This window comes from Argentina silus (genome assembly GCF_951799395.1).
Source record: "Argentina silus genome assembly, chromosome: 2".
NCBI lineage: Eukaryota > Metazoa > Chordata > Actinopteri > Argentiniformes > Argentinidae > Argentina > Argentina silus.
The window spans coordinates 7,716,260-7,734,609 of record NC_139656.1 but is presented as its reverse complement, the minus strand read 5'-3'; the positions used below and the strand labels follow the sequence as shown (position 1 = coordinate 7,734,609).

The following is an 18,350-nucleotide window of genomic DNA, read 5'->3' as shown; positions in this document are numbered from 1 at the left end:
CCCTCCTAGCCAGAACCTGAGCCGGAGCCAGAGGCTGTCCTGATCAGTGAGGCTCAGGGAGACTCCTCTCCAGCACTGGGCCCTTACTGGGCCACCATGGGCTCCAGATCACAACCCTTTGCAGCTCCTCTCCTGCCTTAGACATTCTAATTCAGCATTAATGTTTGATCAGCACCAAGGAGCAGAGAAAATGCCTGCTCTTCATGGATATATTAATAGTTTATGGAAGAGAAATGTGGAAGCATCCCAGGTTATATCTCAGAGACTGTGTGGGCGATGCTGGGGCACTAGGCAGTGGGCATGTGTGTGTGTGTGTGTGTGTGCGTGCGTGCGCGTGTGTGTGTCTGTGTGTGTCTGTGTGTGTGTGTGTGTGTGTGGGGGGGGGGGGGTATGTGATGTAAATGGCTCTCTGTGGTTTTTTGACAAGTGTGCATTCCTATTTCTGTCAAGACGTCATATTCTAATGTGGCAACCGTGATGCTAGCTCAGCCAAGCAAGAAGAGGAAGGGTAATTTAAGGCATGTTATCATGTAAGCTCAGTAGCTCAATTCTTCCTGCCTCTACTTATACTTTTCTGCCTGTTTTCACAGCATGTGATCTTAAGTGACCATCATGGTATCGTTTTCACAGCAGCATTAAAATAAGCTATTCATTGATGACAAAGAGAGAATTCTTTTGCTGACAGAGTGATCCATTTTTCCTTTTCAGTTATTTATTTCAGCACTACAAAAGCCTTTTTTCCTCAAACCCTTCATATAAATAGTAAAAAAAAAACAGATAAGCTTTCAGTTGTTTTTTTTATGTTGGGAGTGTTCTTAGAAACAGGGCTAGTTGCAGATGCAGGAGATGCTCATTTCAGGGGCAGTGCACTCTACCACTAACTGCCTGCCTGCCTGCCTGCCTGCCTGCCTGCCTGCCTGCCTGCCTGCCTCCCTGTCAATCTGCCCAGTAAATAGGTCAGTGTTTTATGCTACAATGAAGGACAAGGAATGTCTGGGCGCCTGTGGATCGGCCATCTTTAACAGTCCTTTTGGAGCCTGACCACTCAGCAGTCCTGGAGCGGCCATTAATCAGGTGACCAGCAAGGGGCCACGCCCATGGTGGAAGGGAAGGGACTTCCTTTTGGCAGAATGCAGCCAACCTGACAATGTTGATACACAGCAGTGAAAGAGATAACCAACAGTGTTCATCATTTAACTGCCAGTGCCTCCTGTAACTGCCAGTGGAGTTCCCCTAACTGTCAGTGTACTCAGGAGGTAGATACTGTAGCCTTCTCATGGCAACAGTCTTAGTCTGGCATAAGTGTTCTTTGTATTAGCTATAACACTCAGTTGCACTGCTCACACATGACAGATCCTAATGTCAATCAGTACATAAATCTCTGTCTCCATGAAAATCCCCAATATCCTTTCCGTATGCGTGCGTATGTGCAGTCTTCGTCAGGTGCTACAGAGAAAGCCTGTGATCCTGTGTGATGATGCATTAATGAGAGTTGTTCATCAGCGTTGTTCTAATGAACTGCATGCTGGAGGCTTTGAACCTCGCCTCACCTTGTGATGTGGTGATGCAACCATTGATTCTCCATTCCAGTGTGCCTGCTGACCAGATACTGACCAGATTGGTTAGGATCTTGCATGATTACTGTAGTCACATCTGGCCAGTGTTTATACTCTGGACATCTAGTGTTGTGCTGCTTTACACAGATTCATATCTATGTTCCTAGCAAGCTAACACAAGCACAACTCTATTGAAGTGTACTAGTCTGTATACTACAAGGTACTGAAAGTAGTGTATTGTTTTTACATATGTCATTTTTACATAATAGGGGCCATGACTAATGGTATTATGACATCCACTGTATAGATTTTCTCTCAGAGGTATTGCATCTAGCTTGAAATATTTGATAATTAACTGAATAGAGAAAACGTACATTTGGTATTCGTACGTACAGTAATAGTGACATCAGGTTAGAGAAAATGGAAATGAGTCTGTCTGAGCTAGTATCCAGTATCCAGTATACCAGCTAGTATCATCCACTTTGCTCTGTCTGATACAAACAAGTATTTTGAGGATGGGAAAAACTAAACAGAATTTCAGTGGTCGCAGATGGTGTGTGTGTGTGTGTGTGTGTGTGTGTGTGTGTGTGTGTGTGTGTGTGTGTGTGTGTGTGTGTGTGTGTCTGTGTGTCTGTGTGTGTGTGTCTGTGTGTCTGTGTGTCTGTGTGTGTGTGTGTGTGTGTGTGTGTGTGTGTGTGTGTGTGTATGTATGTGTGTGTGTGTGTGTGACCAGGCTGCAGGGCCGTAGTCCCCTGGTCTAACTGCACTTCTCAATACAGCAGGAGCCCTCATGTGTTCAGGTATATCCAGAAAAACTGCTTCAGATTGGGGAGATATGGCATGAGTTGCCACACCCAAACAAGTGCAGGAACTAGCTTAGTGTGGGAGAGTAGGAGGCAACACTATTTCAGTCCTAGAGATACAGCCTCTAATATCTTATCACTGAGGACACCCACACTGTAACACTAATCCTTTATAGTATAGTAATATATAAGTCTACCTCATCTCTCCACACCACGAGTGAATCACCTCTCCTCACCTCTTTCAGACGGGCATGATTCAGTAGTTTCTCATGGGAATGAACTGATAAGATCTTGCATTTGCCTTTTCCATGCTGATGATTACAAACTCACTCCAACACCCCCACATAAGATACTAACCTACACTCACTTACACTTACTGTACACTTACATTTACACTTACACTTACACACACACACACACACACACACACACACACACACACACACACTCTTATAAAAACTGCCATCTTGGACATGTTAACGCAGTACATCAGAGCTGAGAGAGATGATCCGGGAGTGATTCCCTTTGCTGGTGGTCTTTGTTCACTAATGTAGGTCTCTATTCCGAGGGGCTGCCTGGCCCTGTTTCTGAGACTGTTGGACTGTACATCACATGATGGGCCTGGCCTCGGGGCTAGGCTGTGAAAAGAGCCTAAGATGGTGGCGGGATGGAGGTTGAGAGAGGATGAGAGATATGACCATGTAGCCCAGCTCCTGGTTGCCATTTCACAGTTAAACAAAGCCAATGGACATCAATAGCACTGTCCCAGCACTAAACAACTCATTTGGTAACTGTTTTCTCATCATCATCTCAATTGACACTGCACAACTGCACAACATCAGGAGATTATTAGTAGTGTCTTGAGCATAAACTTTATGTGAACAGATTTTTCTCTCAGAATCATTCAGATGTGTATCCCATCTAGTGCCCTGTCCATATCACCAAAATAGGCCAATGTTCTGGCTGTAGTTTCAATCCCTAACTAGGAGTCGCTGCATTTACTTCTCCAGGGCCCACAGTTTGCTATGCAGGGCATGCCCCTGTCACTCTCATTATATTACCCTACTCTTGATACTCCAGGAGAGGCTTTGAAAAGCCTGCAGCTGCAATAACAATGTAGAGGAGCAGCAGAGGAAAATACCCCCCTCTGTTGAAACCTGCTTTATATTACTGCCCTAACCTTAGCCATAACCTAGGCCCTGCTCTTACCACTGCCCTGCCCACAAACCACAACTGCAACCAAGGGCCTAAATTCATATTCAGGACTGAGATGTCTGTGGGAATATTGTTGTGAAATGTGACAGACAGAATAAAGCAGTTTAATCAAGGCAAAGTAAACATTGACATGTGGCGCTGAAACCAGTTGTATCATGTGTTACATAAACATTGATCGATTAGAATGTGACTGGGAGTGTCTGCAACTGTAACTGTATATCTGCTTAATGCTTGGTTGAGTCTCTGGTTATCAGATTACACATGCAAAACAAGTAGGCTACAAACTGAGAAAGTGGTCCAGGAAGTTACTTCAGAATATGTGTCAGTCAGGGGTGTATTATGAGGGCTTGACTATGCTGAGGAGGAATAAGATGCTTTTTTGAGATTTGGTGAAATGAAGTCAATTTGTCTCACTCTCAAACATGTATGTCAGTGGCCTGCAGCTTCCATATTATTTATTTCTGTGTCAGTATTTCCTCTCACAAGATGATTGGAACAGCATCTCAGTAAATATTTTTAATCTGCTTTGGCTGAGAACTTCTGTTGAATGATTTAATTTAGATTTAAATACCCAGTAAACATGATTTTATGCATGTTATTTTTCAGTCTGGAGTCTTGAGATTGGATTGTATTTTGTCATGACACATCTGAGATATAAAACTTTGCAGAGAGTGGTACCTCAACACAGAGGCTGGCTTCCTCCAAGAAACAGATTAGGAAGCAGAAAGTAAAGATATGACAGGAAATTGAAGGTTTTAGCAGAGAGAGCCAGATTATGGGATATTGTGCCCCCCTGGTGCCCAGAGAGTGCCCTCCTCTTGACCCATGGAGATTTAACCATGCTGGAGGCTGCTCATGCATCTCCTCACACTCAACGTACAGACCCACAGTGAGGGAAGAGGTTCTGATTGAACTCCTGACATTGTTAACACATCTGTGTTACAGAATGTGTACTCAGGCTGAAACCAAGTATGTCGATGTAACTTGGATCTCACAGATGTTGTGCATTGCCTTGCCTTTCCAGAAAAAAAACCTTGTTTTTGAAATCTTTTTTTTTGTCTTCTCCTGTCGTGGTGGAGTTGATGTTGATGTAAAGGACGCCTGCTGTGTGCAGAGGGAGTGGTGAACATTAGTATGTTTTTATATCTCAGGGGAGAGCCAGTAGTTTGGCATTGCTCCCCTCTCTCTCCTCTCCGTCCTAAAAGCCTTTTACCATTCTGTGTATCATAGCAAATTCTAAACCTCCCTCTCTCTTTTTCCTAGGACATTGTGAGTGCTACTAAAGATGTCCGATAGTGTCGATATTGAAGAGAAACCGCCAGCCCCCCCCTTGAGAATGAACAGTAGTTCCCGAGACTCTTCATCTGTGAATCACGGCTCCAAACCTCTCCCAATGGCTCCTGAAGAGAAGAACAAGAAAGTCCGCCTGCGCTCCATCTTCCCTGGGGGAGACAAGAGTGAGTAGGCCTTTTCATATCACCCTTTACAGATACTGTAGACAGGCACAACCACACTCCCCAGGTCCATTGACAACCAGGGATTCCTTTGATCAGTGATAAAGGAACATCACAGTGTTATTAGGTTTAGGTCGTCCCCTCTGACTTATGCAACTTGAGATATTTATATTTAGCTTCACCCTTATCGAACAGGAGTCAAACAGAGTTATGTTGTTGCCAATGCCACATAATCCTTTGAAACAGGATTCTTTAGAAAGAATATCTCATACCAATGCTGACGAATAATATCAGTTTTGAGCATTTTAAAACAGTGTATGAAATAGACCTGAATGGTATTTTGTTTGTCCCCTCTGCAGCAAACAAAAAGAAGGAAAAGGAACGCCCTGAGATCTCCCTGCCCTCGGACTTTGAACACACCATACATGTCGGCTTTGATGCTGTTACAGGAGAATTCACTGTTAGTATACCCCCTCAACAGCAGATCACCCACATTCTGTCTACATACTGTGTGTTTATAGTACATTATTCAAACATGGTGGGTGTGCAGTGGTAGCTACAAGGGCATAGACTGGATCTGACCTCTGGCCTTTAACCCTTGAACCTAATCATCAGGGCATCCCGGAGCAGTGGGCACGGCTCCTCCAGACCTCCAACATCACCAAGTTGGAGCAGAAGAAGAACCCACAGGCCGTGCTGGACGTGCTCAAGTTCTATGACTCCAAAGAGACGGTTAACAACCAGAAATACATGAGCTTCACCTCCGGAGGTAAAGCATGCACACAGTGCCCAGACACCCTATCTGTGTCCAAACTGTTGTCTTAGAATTTCAGTATCCAAAATACTCTCAATAGAAGCATAGAATATTTACTGAAATGTTGACATGCTGATCTGTGACACTGTATGGATCAGTATGATATCTAGAACTAGATATCTGACCATCATTATTTTATTATTTCAGACAAATCAGCACATGGGTACATAGCAGCCAACACTCTGGTAAGTCCGTCCTTTCCTCCAAATGAGTCCTTATTGTTAATGTATTGAATGAGAAATATTCAGGTTTTATATGTAGATTCATCAGAGGTAATGTACAGCGTTCAGTGCAGTATTACTTATTTATTAGCGTGCAAAAACTTCAATACCTTTCAAAGTAGGGATAATATCGATCACAAAATGATCGTTTTGAAATGAGCACACTGATAGCTTTTTCATCAAACACTGCAGTAAGTGTGCTTTCAAGAATAACTGAATAACCAATTAGATTACATTTAGAGGGGCTGTAAAACAGCCCTCCCTCCAATCAGCTGGCTGTATACTTTGGAGGTTTGGAGAATTGAAAGCTAGACTACAGACAGCCTGTTCTTGCTGTATCTATTATCGCCATGACCTCACATGACTCATAACTTCCCCTTGGAAATCAGCCTAATGACTAGTCTCTGGTCCTCTGCCATGAATACTGTAGTTCTGTCACATTTTATAATGTTATAAAACGACTGTTTCCCTATTGAGCCCAACCAGTAGGGAAGGTCAAGGTAAGTTACAGATTATTGAACATAGACTGCACAGTGGACGGCACCTAGTTGCCTACAGAATGTTTTTTCACACCACGTGAGCTTGGTGGCTTCTCCCTTAGGGCACTACTCATTCTCTGTGAGTTAGCTGGCATGACTTGACAGTGTCGCTGTCAGAGTAATGTTTATTGAAGGGACTGAGAGAGAGGACCACTCATGGGCGTTCACCTGCATTCCATTTTTTTTTTCTGTTGGTGACATTATTGTTGGCCTTCAATGCCTTGGCATGGGTGTTAAGAGTTTGAGGATGCCACTGTCATAGGTTTGTTTTGATGTAGTCTTGACATATCCATCTTAACCGCTCAAGAAGCCTGTTTCTAGTTGGCAGTGCTGGTTGACTCACACAACAGTGGGTTCCTGATTTATTGTTGCTAAAGCAAGACCATAAGGATCTGGGCATCAACCACGATTTCAGTGGATCAGTTCAATAAATAGTAGAGGTTGTTGAGGCCTAACAACACTGCATTCTTAATCAACCAAATATTTGTATTAAATGGAGAGGTCTTTGGAAACACCACAATAGATTCCAAGAGAATCACGAAGGTGTGTCCGAAGGTGGATACTATGAAGTTCTCCCACTGGTCATTGTATTGATCACCCAATTCCTTTAAGCAGCCAGGTCTAGTCATCAGTGGATAATAAGATTACACTTTATAGTACAGTAAAATCTCTCCTCATTTGATATGTTAGGAGTATACATGCACAGTTAGATGATGATGCTAGAAATGAATCCCCTTCCCTCAGTATCAGTCCCCTGCCCTCTGCCCTCCCCTCCCTCTATAGTCCGTTTGCTCTTGATTGCTGTGTGGGTTTGTTTTGAAGTAAATCCTCCCATTTTCAACCTTTACATTCAGAATCGACTGCTGTCGTCTGGGCCTCCTGTCAGCCTTAGAACCTGCAGCGCGTTATTTGACAAGGTAACTCCTCCATCTTACTTTCCACATACTTCTGCATTGGCTGTCACTAAATTGAACCATTTGAACTCCTATCATGTTTAGATGTATAAGATATCCAGGCACCACTACTTTACTACACTACTTATATTTAAGATGTGTTGGGGGGTCATGTGAATAGATCTGGTCAATTCCCAAACCACAAATTCCCAAACTACTGATGTAATGGATGCTCTGTTATACCACTTGGCTGTACTACTGTAAGCATTTTCCAATAGCCCATCCTTAAAATTCAGGGCAGGGGCGCATGCCAAAGAGAGTTGTGATGGTTGTCAAATTCCTGCATGTATGAACCCATGTTTCTCACACCTGTATCCCCATAGCCAATATGTGCCTGTATTAAAAGTCCATCAGCTGTCTAGATATGAACGCATGGCCAGTGAAAACCTGTTATTGCTGCTTACCGGTAGTTAGCTGGCTAGCCCCTCATCTCTGCTCTGCTCTGCTATGTTCTGCTCTGTATGCCTTGTCTTCCTATGGTTCTCCTTAGAACTCTGACCCTATTTGCTCCATCTGAGGTCAGTCATCCCATGATAGAAGTGTCTCCCCACTATAGGCAGAGCCTCTCCCCAGTCAGGTCTAAGGCCCTGCATGGGAGGCTGGCTCTGTACCATTACTTAGCCAGACACCTGGCCTCTAGCTAAGCTGTGATGCTTGGCTGATGCACATTTTGTTCTTTGCCATCTTACTCGGCATGCCTTTGCCTCAGCTGGCGATGGTTGAAGTATTTTCCGCCTTACACGAGGCTAGGGGTACACATGAGTTCAGGCTCCGAACGCACCCACTGCTGGTGGGGATCAAACCTGACCAAGCGCTCACTCGGTTGATGGCCCTCTTAGTTGCTTCTTTTTGAGTTACAAAACGCTGAACCCCATGTACTGTTTAACCCATCATTTTCCCAACAGGTGTGTGAGTATGAGAGAATAGAAATCCTTTAAAGGAGAGAATAGTCATAGGAAATGCCTGCTTGGTTAGTGGTTGTTTTGGTTGTATGGCACCTGGACCAACTGAAGGCCTATCCTGTAGCTTGTAGTTCTGTGAACTTTTCGTTGCCTTTAGTTTCTTAGTCAATTTTAAAATCAAGCACGCACAGTACAAAAACCTACATGTACATGAATAAATCATTGAGCATATTACACAATACAATCTAAGACTTATTTCCATTGTGGTCTTTAAGGCAATTGGCTTGGCAAGATACAGTAAATACATAAAGCCACAGTCAGATACATTACAACAGAGATTATCACTGTGAGACTGTCAGCAGCAGCATGTGTTCCTTCTTAACTGTAATGTCTTTCCTGGCAAATTCCTCACTCTGAAGTCATAACCTCACCCTCAAACTACAGTACACCCTCTATCTCACCCTCAAACTACAGTACACCCACTATCTCACCCACAATGCATGTTCCCTTCACATTAAGTCTCTCTCATATCTCCCCTCTTTCTTGTACAGTATCTTACCTTATAATAACATAACTCATTATTCTAGTATCTAATAAGATTATTTTTTTTAAAGCAGTACTGTTGTTCTTTGAAAATGTTAGTGTATAGAATATGTGTTCATGCTAACTTGAGTTGAAGTCTCACCATGTCTCAACTCATTCCATGCAACATTCATATGATGAGAATGTAAATGTCCCAGGACAAATCATCGTGCATCACCTGCCCTTACTAATGAGCTGCTGCTTGTGGACTCTCTGCCCTTTGCTGGATGTGGTACTGAAATTGTTACATCCTCAGTCTTGATCTGAATCATCTCTACCCAGTATCCATCTGCTGAATGTGTTTTTCATTGGGGGCTGCAGGTTAATCCAGCTGTATTCAGTTGTCAACGTACCACAGACGTCCTGACTGACACTCTGTTTTACCCCTCAGGCTGCTAAGACATCATCATCAGAACCCCCGATAGCTCCACCTGTGTCAGAGGAGGAGGATGAGGAGGAGGAAGAGGAGGAAGAGGATGATGATGATGACGATGAGATGCCCCCGGTCATCGCACCTCGACCTGAGCATACTAAATCTGTGAGTGTGAAGCTATAACTTACCATATTACAGGTGGAAGACTCAACTGGCTGTCATGTATGCTTCTTACTCCGCCCACTATGGTGACTGTCCTGCTCTTGTCCCTACAGATTTACACACGCTCTGTCATTGAGCCAGCAGCACCTCTGGCCCCCGTGAAGGAGGTCACGACCCCACCGGAGTCCCAGGTCCAGCCAGAGAACACATCCAGTACTCTGTACCGCAACACTGACCGACAGAGGAAGAAGTCCAAAATGACAGATGAGGAGATCCTGGAGAGACTGAGTATGTTTCACTACCATACAGAGCCTGTAGACCTATAGTGCGGGTTCTGTGAGGGTGATGTGTTTACAGTACATACTGTGTAATGTGATGTCCTTCCAGCCTGCTCTGCTCCAAAGCCATCCTACTACAGTGATTAGAGTGGACTGCTCAATAAGCCTGAGATTACAGCCTTAGATTGGCCCAGCGGCCTTCCGTAGACAGTGCCCCTCAGCCTACAGTTGTCTGTTTGCCTATATCCACGTCCAACAGCACTGCTCTGCTGTCCAGGTCAAACTCCCAGCATGCACCAGGCTGCACAGATCAGTGTATTTGGCTGCACTATATGGCCCCACAGCAGGCCACATCCCTGAGTGATCCCTGTGTGTGTGTGTGTGTGTGTGTGTGTGTGTGTGTGTGTATCAGCCTTCCATATTGACATGTTCACACACTCACCATACTCTCAACTAATCAACTCTGTCTGTTTTCTTAGGGAGCATTGTGAGTGTGGGGGACCCCAAAAAGAAGTACACACGCTTTGAAAAAATAGGACAAGGGTAAGTCCACCTTCAATCCAAATCCACTCACTACTTACTGGCTGATATTGGAACAGAGCAGTCTCTGGTAGTCAGCCTGGTCAAGAGAGAGAGAGAACCTCACTCAGGAGAGACCAGAGACAGAGAGTGAGTGTGGGAAGTGAGGGAGGGAGGGAGGGAGGGAGGGAGGGAGGTTCAAGGGTCTGAGAGAGAAGAAAGAGAAGGAGAGAGGAAATTAGAACTTTATCCAGACATGGCTGTGGGCCAGATGAGCTCATGAGCTCTCTCTCTCTCTCTCTCTCTCTCTCTCTCCCTCTCTCTCTCTCCCCCCCCTCCCTTTCTCTCTCTGTGTCTTTCTGAGAGCATGAGTCTGGGGTGAGCTTAGCCCTGACATCACCACTCCACCTCACTGAGACCTGAGCACAACAACAGCCTGTCTAGCACTGCAGCCATGTCGCCACTCTGTCTCTGCTCTCCTGACGCACCACTGAGGTCTTCTCTAATCAATGTGGGTGGAAATGAAACAGAAACTAAACATTGTATCTAAGAAACAAAAGCGACGGCGCAGATATGAATGGATTTCCACAACATTTTTGGCTCATAAAACCTGACATGCACAGGGATAAATTACCAAAGGATGTGAGCTCTTAACACACCCTGACATCAGTGGCCATGACATGCACTCCATGACCTCTGTAGATCATACAAGAAGCTTCCAAATGACTCAATGGTCCGTATGGATGGCTCCCCTCTCACCACACCTCCAACAGAATTACCTGTTAGCATATCTGCCTCCACTAGCACTGACCAGACCAAACAGGAGCACTGTTTCATTATTCATACACACTGATAATACACTGGTCTTGCCGAAGAGTCTGAGAGACATGGAGAGAGAGGGGAAGAGGGAGAGAAAGACAGAGGGGGAGGAATGGTGGAGAAACGATGGAAAGGAGAGGAGAGGAGAGGAGAGGAGAGGAGAGGAGAGGAGAGAGAAAAGTGACTTGATATACAGTAGGTAAAGTTGGTATAGGTAAGGCAGCACTGGCATAGTCTGAACTTCATGGTGTGGATCCAAACTCTAAACTCCAGGTAGACTCCTCGAAGGGGACTGGCTTTCTCCCAAGCAGAAAATGTCGAATCATAAAAACAAAGACTGCTTCAGTCAGGTAGAAACAGGATACGGCTCCCCCTTATCCTCCAAGCTGTAACCGGGAAGGTGCCCACGATATCTTGCCCCCAGGCAGGAAGGTTGGCAGGGTGGTGGGTTACAGGAGCACTTCTGTGCCCTCCAGCACTCAGAGGTGTAAAATGTCAGGCGAGAGAGAAGGACATCATGGGACAGGACTGCAGGTTACTGTACCCCAGCCAGGGGTGCCAAACAGAGAGAGCTTTTATGAGATTATTTTAATCTGTGTTTGACAGATTAAAAGGCTGCTCGGGCTACTTATGTCAGCGTTTTAATTCTCTACACCGACTGTTGTGGTCTAGGGATCAAAATGTAATTTACACACTAATGGACCCGCAAGATACACACTCTACATGTTTCTGAGAGGACAGGACACCTCACACAGAACCATATACTGTAGGCCTATGGAACACGGCAGCAAAAAAGGCTGGACATACACACATGATGAAAACTGTATTGCACATGTGCAAGTGCACTTTACTATTGCATCCAAGTCATGTACTAAACACATTACAGATGTCACACACACACACACACACACACACACACACACACACACACACACACACACACACACACACACACACACACACACACACACACACACACACACACACACACTACATGACTCATGACAGAATGAGCTCTTTTCTGTAGTGTATTCAAATGCACATCGTAAAATTATTATTATTACATTATAGACTGTAGGGTTATGACCCATGAAAGACATTCATAGAGACCAGGGAGGAAAGGTCACTTCATTGGCAGTTTTATCACTCCGATTACTCATTACCAGAATGAAGAGACACTACCTGGCCTATGGTCAATGCTGCCCTCTGGTGGTGAAGTGAGGAAACACTTGATATGGCTGAATGTCCTCTGAGCTGTTTGGGTTCCCTGGTAGAGATACTTAACTGAATTCAGCTGTGTTTGGGAAGGCTGGTTTGGGTGTTCTTTGGTCTGCTCAGGAGGAACATTATCACCTCCATGTAGAATTGTTTCTGTTTGGCATTTATGTATTCCTGTTCTCCTCAGGGCATCTGGAACTGTATATACCGCCATCGACATTGCTACTGGCCAGGAGGTAAGACAATTTAACTGTCTTTAAAAAACCATGTTTCTTTCATTCACCCTCACCCATCCAGATTCTCTACTCCAAACTATCTTCTATCTACTAACTCCTTGTCTCTTATTATCTCTCAGGTGGCCATAAAGCAGATGAACCTGCAACAGCAGCCGAAGAAGGAGCTCATCATCAATGAGATCCTAGTGATGAGGGAAAACAAAAACCCCAACATAGTCAACTACCTGGACAGGTGAGGCTCATAAACTGCCTAGAGACACAAGTAACTGCCTCGAGACACAAGTATACCAGCAGTAGAACACACAGGAGCTTATGGTGAATATCTGTGGCCAATTGATATATAACCTCCCTTTCTCTCTCCACAGTTACCTGGTTGGGGATGAACTGTGGGTGGTGATGGAGTACCTAGCGGGGGGTTCTCTCACAGATGTGGTGACTGAGACCTGCATGGATGAGGGTCAGATCGCTGCAGTCTGCAGAGAGGTAATAGCCGGCTCCCTACTATCACACATTGGAGCTGACCAGCCTCTGACCAGCCTGACCATCTGTGCACTTCAGTCAGCCACCTCTCTCATCTCCACAACTACCCTCAAAACAGCTGGCTAAGAGGTCAATAGAAGAAGTGTAGCTGTTTTCCAGGCCTTTTTTCAGGCCTTTCAATTGATTCGGTTGTGTCTGTTTGTCTACCACAGTGTCTGCAGGCTCTGGACTTCCTGCACTCCAACCAAGTGATCCACAGAGACATCAAGAGTGACAACATCCTCCTGGGCATGGACGGCTCCGTCAAGCTCAGTAAGTCACCAGCAGGGGGCAGCCAGGAGGGCACAGAATAAGAATATAATGACACAGCAAATAGCAGGGATTGTGTTGTTGGTGTCCTGTAGACTAGAGAGTGTGGTTGGGTTAAAGCAGCAGGGGACAGAGTGACTGACATGCTGTATGTCTCTCTCTCTCTGCAGCGGACTTTGGCTTCTGTGCCCAGATCACCCCTGAGCAGAATAAGCGCAGCACCATGGTGGGCACGCCCTACTGGATGGCACCGGAGGTGGTGACCCGGAAGGCATACGGACCCAAAGTGGACATCTGGTCCCTGGGTATCATGGCCATTGAGATGGTTGAGGGAGAACCACCCTACCTAAATGAGAACCCACTCAGGGTAAGAGAGAGTGTCACATCAGACATATCACACACATGCAGTACCGACGTTGGACACATTAGACACAGTATGACCGCACCAGATTTCTCACTTAAATACACTAAATGGCTTCAAAGTACTAAGCACACACCAATAAAAAAGTCTAAACATACACACCCACTTGATTGTCTATGTATATCTAATGGCATATAGAATATTTGTTGCCTGGTCAAGCAGACTAACTGCTGCAGTCACGTTTCCTTTCACTTGAAGTAAAACAGAATGTCTCTCTACAGTAACTATCCCTCTTTATCTCCACCCCCCCTCCCCCCCCCCCAGGCCCTGTACCTGATAGCCACCAATGGGACACCTGAGCTCCAGAACCCAGAGAGGCTGTCCTCTGTGTTCAGAGACTTCCTCAACCGCTGCCTGGAGATGGACGTGGACCGCAGAGGCTCAGCTAAGGAGCTCCTCCAGGTACAGTTACTGACCACTTCACCACTTCTAACACTTTAGCCTGGTTTACAACCTCACACTTTTCATGTTGCTTATTGGTGGAGGCTTATAGCTCTATACCTAACTCTGACCACACTGACCACTGAAGTATAAACCCAACCCAAACTACCACTCTAACTCAACCCCAACCCAACCCTGACCACAATTATCTCCATCTAATTTGAACCCTAATACCAATAACTGACCGTTATCCTGATACTAATCTCAACGTTAGCACAGAGAATTGAACACTCTCCACAACATTCCTCTCTGTGTCTTTTGCAGCATTCGTTCCTGAAGTTAGCCAAGCCCCTCTCCAGCCTGACCCCCTTGATTGTCGCAGCAAAGGAAGCCATAAAGAACAGCAGCCGCTAGGGGGCGCCGTGTGTCCACACACAGCGCTGGAACCCTGCTCCCTGATGTGCGGGGGTTGTGTGACAAGCACAAGAACAGATACCCCCCCTGCCTCATACAGAGGATGGACAGCTGGCCTTGGAGCCTCTCTGCGGACGCTGCTGAAGAGCCTGCCTCCTCTTTTAGTCCTCCAGCACTCTGTACATGTGGAGCAGCCTGTCAGAAGCGTGTGTGTGTGTGTGTGTGTGTGTGTGTGTGTGTGTGTGTGTGTGTGTGAGAGAGTGTGTGTGTCCTGTGAGGGAGACAAAAAAAGGAGGAGAAAAAAAGAAGAAAAATGTGTGCTCCTTTTCTACTGAAGGGAGAGAGATCCAGGAAGAGAAGCAGAGAGAATAACAGAACTGAGAGCCTGTGAATCCTTCCATGTCCCACAATAGCCTTGGTTTCCTTTCCTAATGCACCATCAGGCCTCACTTGCAGTGAACATTTGACCTGAGAGACAGACTCTAATATTCTGGACCCAACATACGCCTGCATGACTATGGCTCTGTGTAACCAACCTGCTCATCCTCTGCAGACTGTCGTATATGTGTGTGTGTGTGTGTGTGTGTGTGTGTGTGTGTGTGTGTGTGTGTGTGTGTGTGTGTGTGTGTGTGTGTGTGTGTGTGTGTGTGTGTGTGTGTGTGTGTGTGTGGTAGAGAGAGAGAGAGAGAGAGAAAAGAAGAGAGAGAGGGGCAAATATCCATCAAAACCATTTGGCTTTTGTACACCATGACATACTGTAGATGGAATTTCTTGGCCACCCAAACATTTCTTAATGTTCCGAGGTCTGACAGAATGACAGGATGTGCCAAGGCTGCAGTGTAGGCTGATTCAATCACTACTGCCTCACTAATGAGGCACAATGTGTTCAGATTTTGAAGGTCAAAGCTTTTAAACCAATTTTCATAATCCAAGTTAAACATTAAGCCCATATCAATGACAGACAAATACCTCTGATTATTTTAAAATTAGAAACACATTAATTAATTTCCAACTATGTGACCAGAATAAATGAGCAATCAGTCAGACGGGATCTCAAGGTCAATAAGAAAGACTATTTGCAAGACGTTACATTGTATTACTACATCTATTTATGTGGGGATATTCTGCCAACAAGCTAGCTTGAAAATGAGTGTTGCCAATGTTACCATTTATTTCACATCAATGAGCCTTACTTTTGCATGCTTTATCTCTGATCTGTGAATATACCTGTATGTATCTGAAGCAGATTCTATGTTTAGAGTGAGAAGCCATTTGTTCAAATCAGCAAAGTCATGGAGTTGGCACACATGTTCCTCTGTGTGTCTGTCTGTCTTTCTGTCCGTCCATGAGGTGTGTATGTATAGTTTTTAATGGGGTGGTATTACTTCAGGAGTTTTCCCCCTCTTAGCATAAATTAAGACTTAATGCTCCAGTGTCTTGTTGCTAAAACTGTCTTACGTAATGTGTGAGTTTTGTTGTATATGTTCTGTGTGTTTGTGAGTTTTGGGGTGTGTGTGGTAGGTTGGAGGAGGGTGTTGGTGAATCATTTGCCCATGATACAGTTTTTGAATTGATGAGTGCCATTTCATGATTGTAACCTGTCTTAAAGATCATTCAAAACAAGAGGATCACATTCCCCTTCACTCTGCCATTCCTCTCTTCCCATATCTGAGGCAATTAGAAAACTCTTCTAATTGCTCTATCTGTATATAAGTATAGATTGTTTCTCGATTCTTCATTTAATAGCTTAGTAATAGATATCCCTGTGGCATCCCCTGCTTGGTCCATTGTAGCCAACACATCCCTCAGGACTGCACTGATCCCAGACCTGGGACAGAGAGCTTAGTGAATAGAAGAGACACATACCCTGTCTTGAACACTGCAGATCTAAGCAGTAGTGTAGACAGCCCCTATGTCAGGGTTTCACTGGCCACTAGCTTCATGGACTATAGGCCCTATCCATTCACTGCCCCTGATTTTGCAGTTGAGCTCACACTGGTAGTGGTGTGTATGTACTGGATGCGTATGAATGAGTGTCAGTGTAAAAGTATGTAAGAATTACTGTATGTATGCTTGTATGTGTAAGTGTAAGCATGTATGTGTGTGCGTTTGTAAGGGAGGGAGCTACCTCAGTCTGCATTAGATGTCACACTCCTGTTGTCCACCTTGACTGGGAGGTGCAGGGTAGCTGCTCAGTCATACTGTACCTCCATCATATATGTAAAAATGCAGGAGAGGTCAGACTGTCCATTGCAAGAAGGACGCGACAGATTCATGCATGGGAAAAATGATACATGTTAATTCATTTCCAAATAGGCTGACATTGTTAGGATATGTGTGTATGTATGTAAATAGGATGGAAAAAATGCCCATTTTTCAGAATTACGTAACTTAAATGAAAATTAAAATATTCAGGTTGCTCTATGGTATGTATTTGTAAATGTTTTGCACCCTGGAAATTGCAAAAGAAAAGAAACACTCTTGCTACACTCCTGGATCAAACTATCCTGCTTGGGCTGTATCAGACACTACTCCATCTGGACAGAGCACTTGGATGCAGCCTTCTGTGACCAGGCCCACACAGCCTGTCCTGAGCACTACTGCTGAGTGTGACTGGTGGCTGAGGGCATCAGCGATGTCACAGGAACTACCTGACCCTGTCACATTTGGTCTCTTCTCCATGTACAGGCCTGAACTATGAGCACAAAGATGAACTCTGGGACAGCGGACGCCCGCCGGCCTCCTCCTCCTCTTCCGCGGTCGCTCCTGTACATTCCTCTCTTCTGAATGTGTAAACCTGTACACGTGGTGTGAAAATTCCTCTATTAATGTGTATCAAGAGAACGGAACAAAGACAAAAAAGCGTTTCTTTTTAAATTATTACTATTATTATTATTATGATTATTATCTGGGTTTGTAAACTGCTGATCCATCTGGCGTATCTCAGCAGGCCTTTCCCCATCTTTGAGAAAGGACAGATGAGAAAAAACAAAGGGGGAAAACTAAGGTTTTGGATAAGCTATTTTTAATTGTGGAAGCAATAGACTTTTTGAATTATGAATTGTGCATGGCTGTGTCTTGAGTGTAAAACAACAAAATACTGCAGTTTGGGAACTGGACTGAAATAAAAAAAAAAAACATAAAAAACATTCTAAAAGTACTTTTTGGTTTGAATCGATTTACTTTTCTTGACTTTTAGTAGAGCTTTCCCTTACGTCAACACTGCACATACAACAGCCCATAGGGAGACATACAATACATGTTTCAGAGAAGTATTTGATGTTCTCATTCCAAGCAAGGAAATAGTTATTTAGATGCACACGTTTTGCCCTTTAAGCATTTCACTTTTTCTGCGATAGGACACCAAACAACACATGACCACTGATCAAAAATGGACATTGTAGATATATTCAGAGCCTTTAATAAACAGTCCAATATTTAAGCAAATACTGTAGCTGTTGTTTTACAACTATATGAAAAGAGGCACTGATATTTGTATATGTGTAAATGGAATGTAGTGTTATACACACTTCCATAGTTTACAGTATATATCTGCTTAGTAAATGTATGGTGTAGCAAGTCCCTAAAAAATGGCATTATCTCTTGGTTCATGCTGACTTTTTCACATTAGTTTAAGGAAGCTTAAAATATTATCAAAATCCAGAATGCTTGAAGGTGCTTCTTGGTCCCTGCCAGTTCCT

General features: G+C 44.5%; 1 protein-coding gene across 3 annotated transcripts in view; it reads left to right on the top strand.

Moving 5' to 3' along the window:
• Positions 1 to 18,301, top strand: part of LOC310801043 (serine/threonine-protein kinase PAK 3) — a 25,681-nt gene extending 7,380 nt beyond the window's left edge. For 2 of the 3 annotated variants that reach the window (XM_083664990.1, XM_083664991.1), the window contains 15 exons: positions 4,838 to 5,031; positions 5,388 to 5,488; positions 5,644 to 5,797; positions 5,990 to 6,027; positions 7,457 to 7,519; positions 9,431 to 9,577; positions 9,688 to 9,862; positions 10,332 to 10,395; positions 12,596 to 12,644; positions 12,764 to 12,876; positions 13,010 to 13,127; positions 13,337 to 13,436; positions 13,604 to 13,800; positions 14,119 to 14,256; positions 14,560 to 18,301. In XM_083664990.1, the coding sequence (XP_083521116.1) occupies positions 4,860 to 5,031; positions 5,388 to 5,488; positions 5,644 to 5,797; positions 5,990 to 6,027; positions 7,457 to 7,519; positions 9,431 to 9,577; positions 9,688 to 9,862; positions 10,332 to 10,395; positions 12,596 to 12,644; positions 12,764 to 12,876; positions 13,010 to 13,127; positions 13,337 to 13,436; positions 13,604 to 13,800; positions 14,119 to 14,256; positions 14,560 to 14,649 (1,719 nt within the window). In that variant the 5' untranslated portion in view covers positions 4,838 to 4,859 and the 3' untranslated portion in view covers positions 14,650 to 18,301. Of the gene's footprint in view, positions 1 to 962; positions 1,075 to 4,837; positions 5,032 to 5,387; positions 5,489 to 5,643; positions 5,798 to 5,989; positions 6,028 to 7,456; positions 7,520 to 9,430; positions 9,578 to 9,687; positions 9,863 to 10,331; positions 10,396 to 12,595; positions 12,645 to 12,763; positions 12,877 to 13,009; positions 13,128 to 13,336; positions 13,437 to 13,603; positions 13,801 to 14,118; positions 14,257 to 14,559 lie in introns of those variants that run through there. The other variant, XM_083664992.1, reaches the window with a different exon arrangement.
• The last annotated feature ends 49 nt before the right edge of the window (positions 18,302 to 18,350 follow it).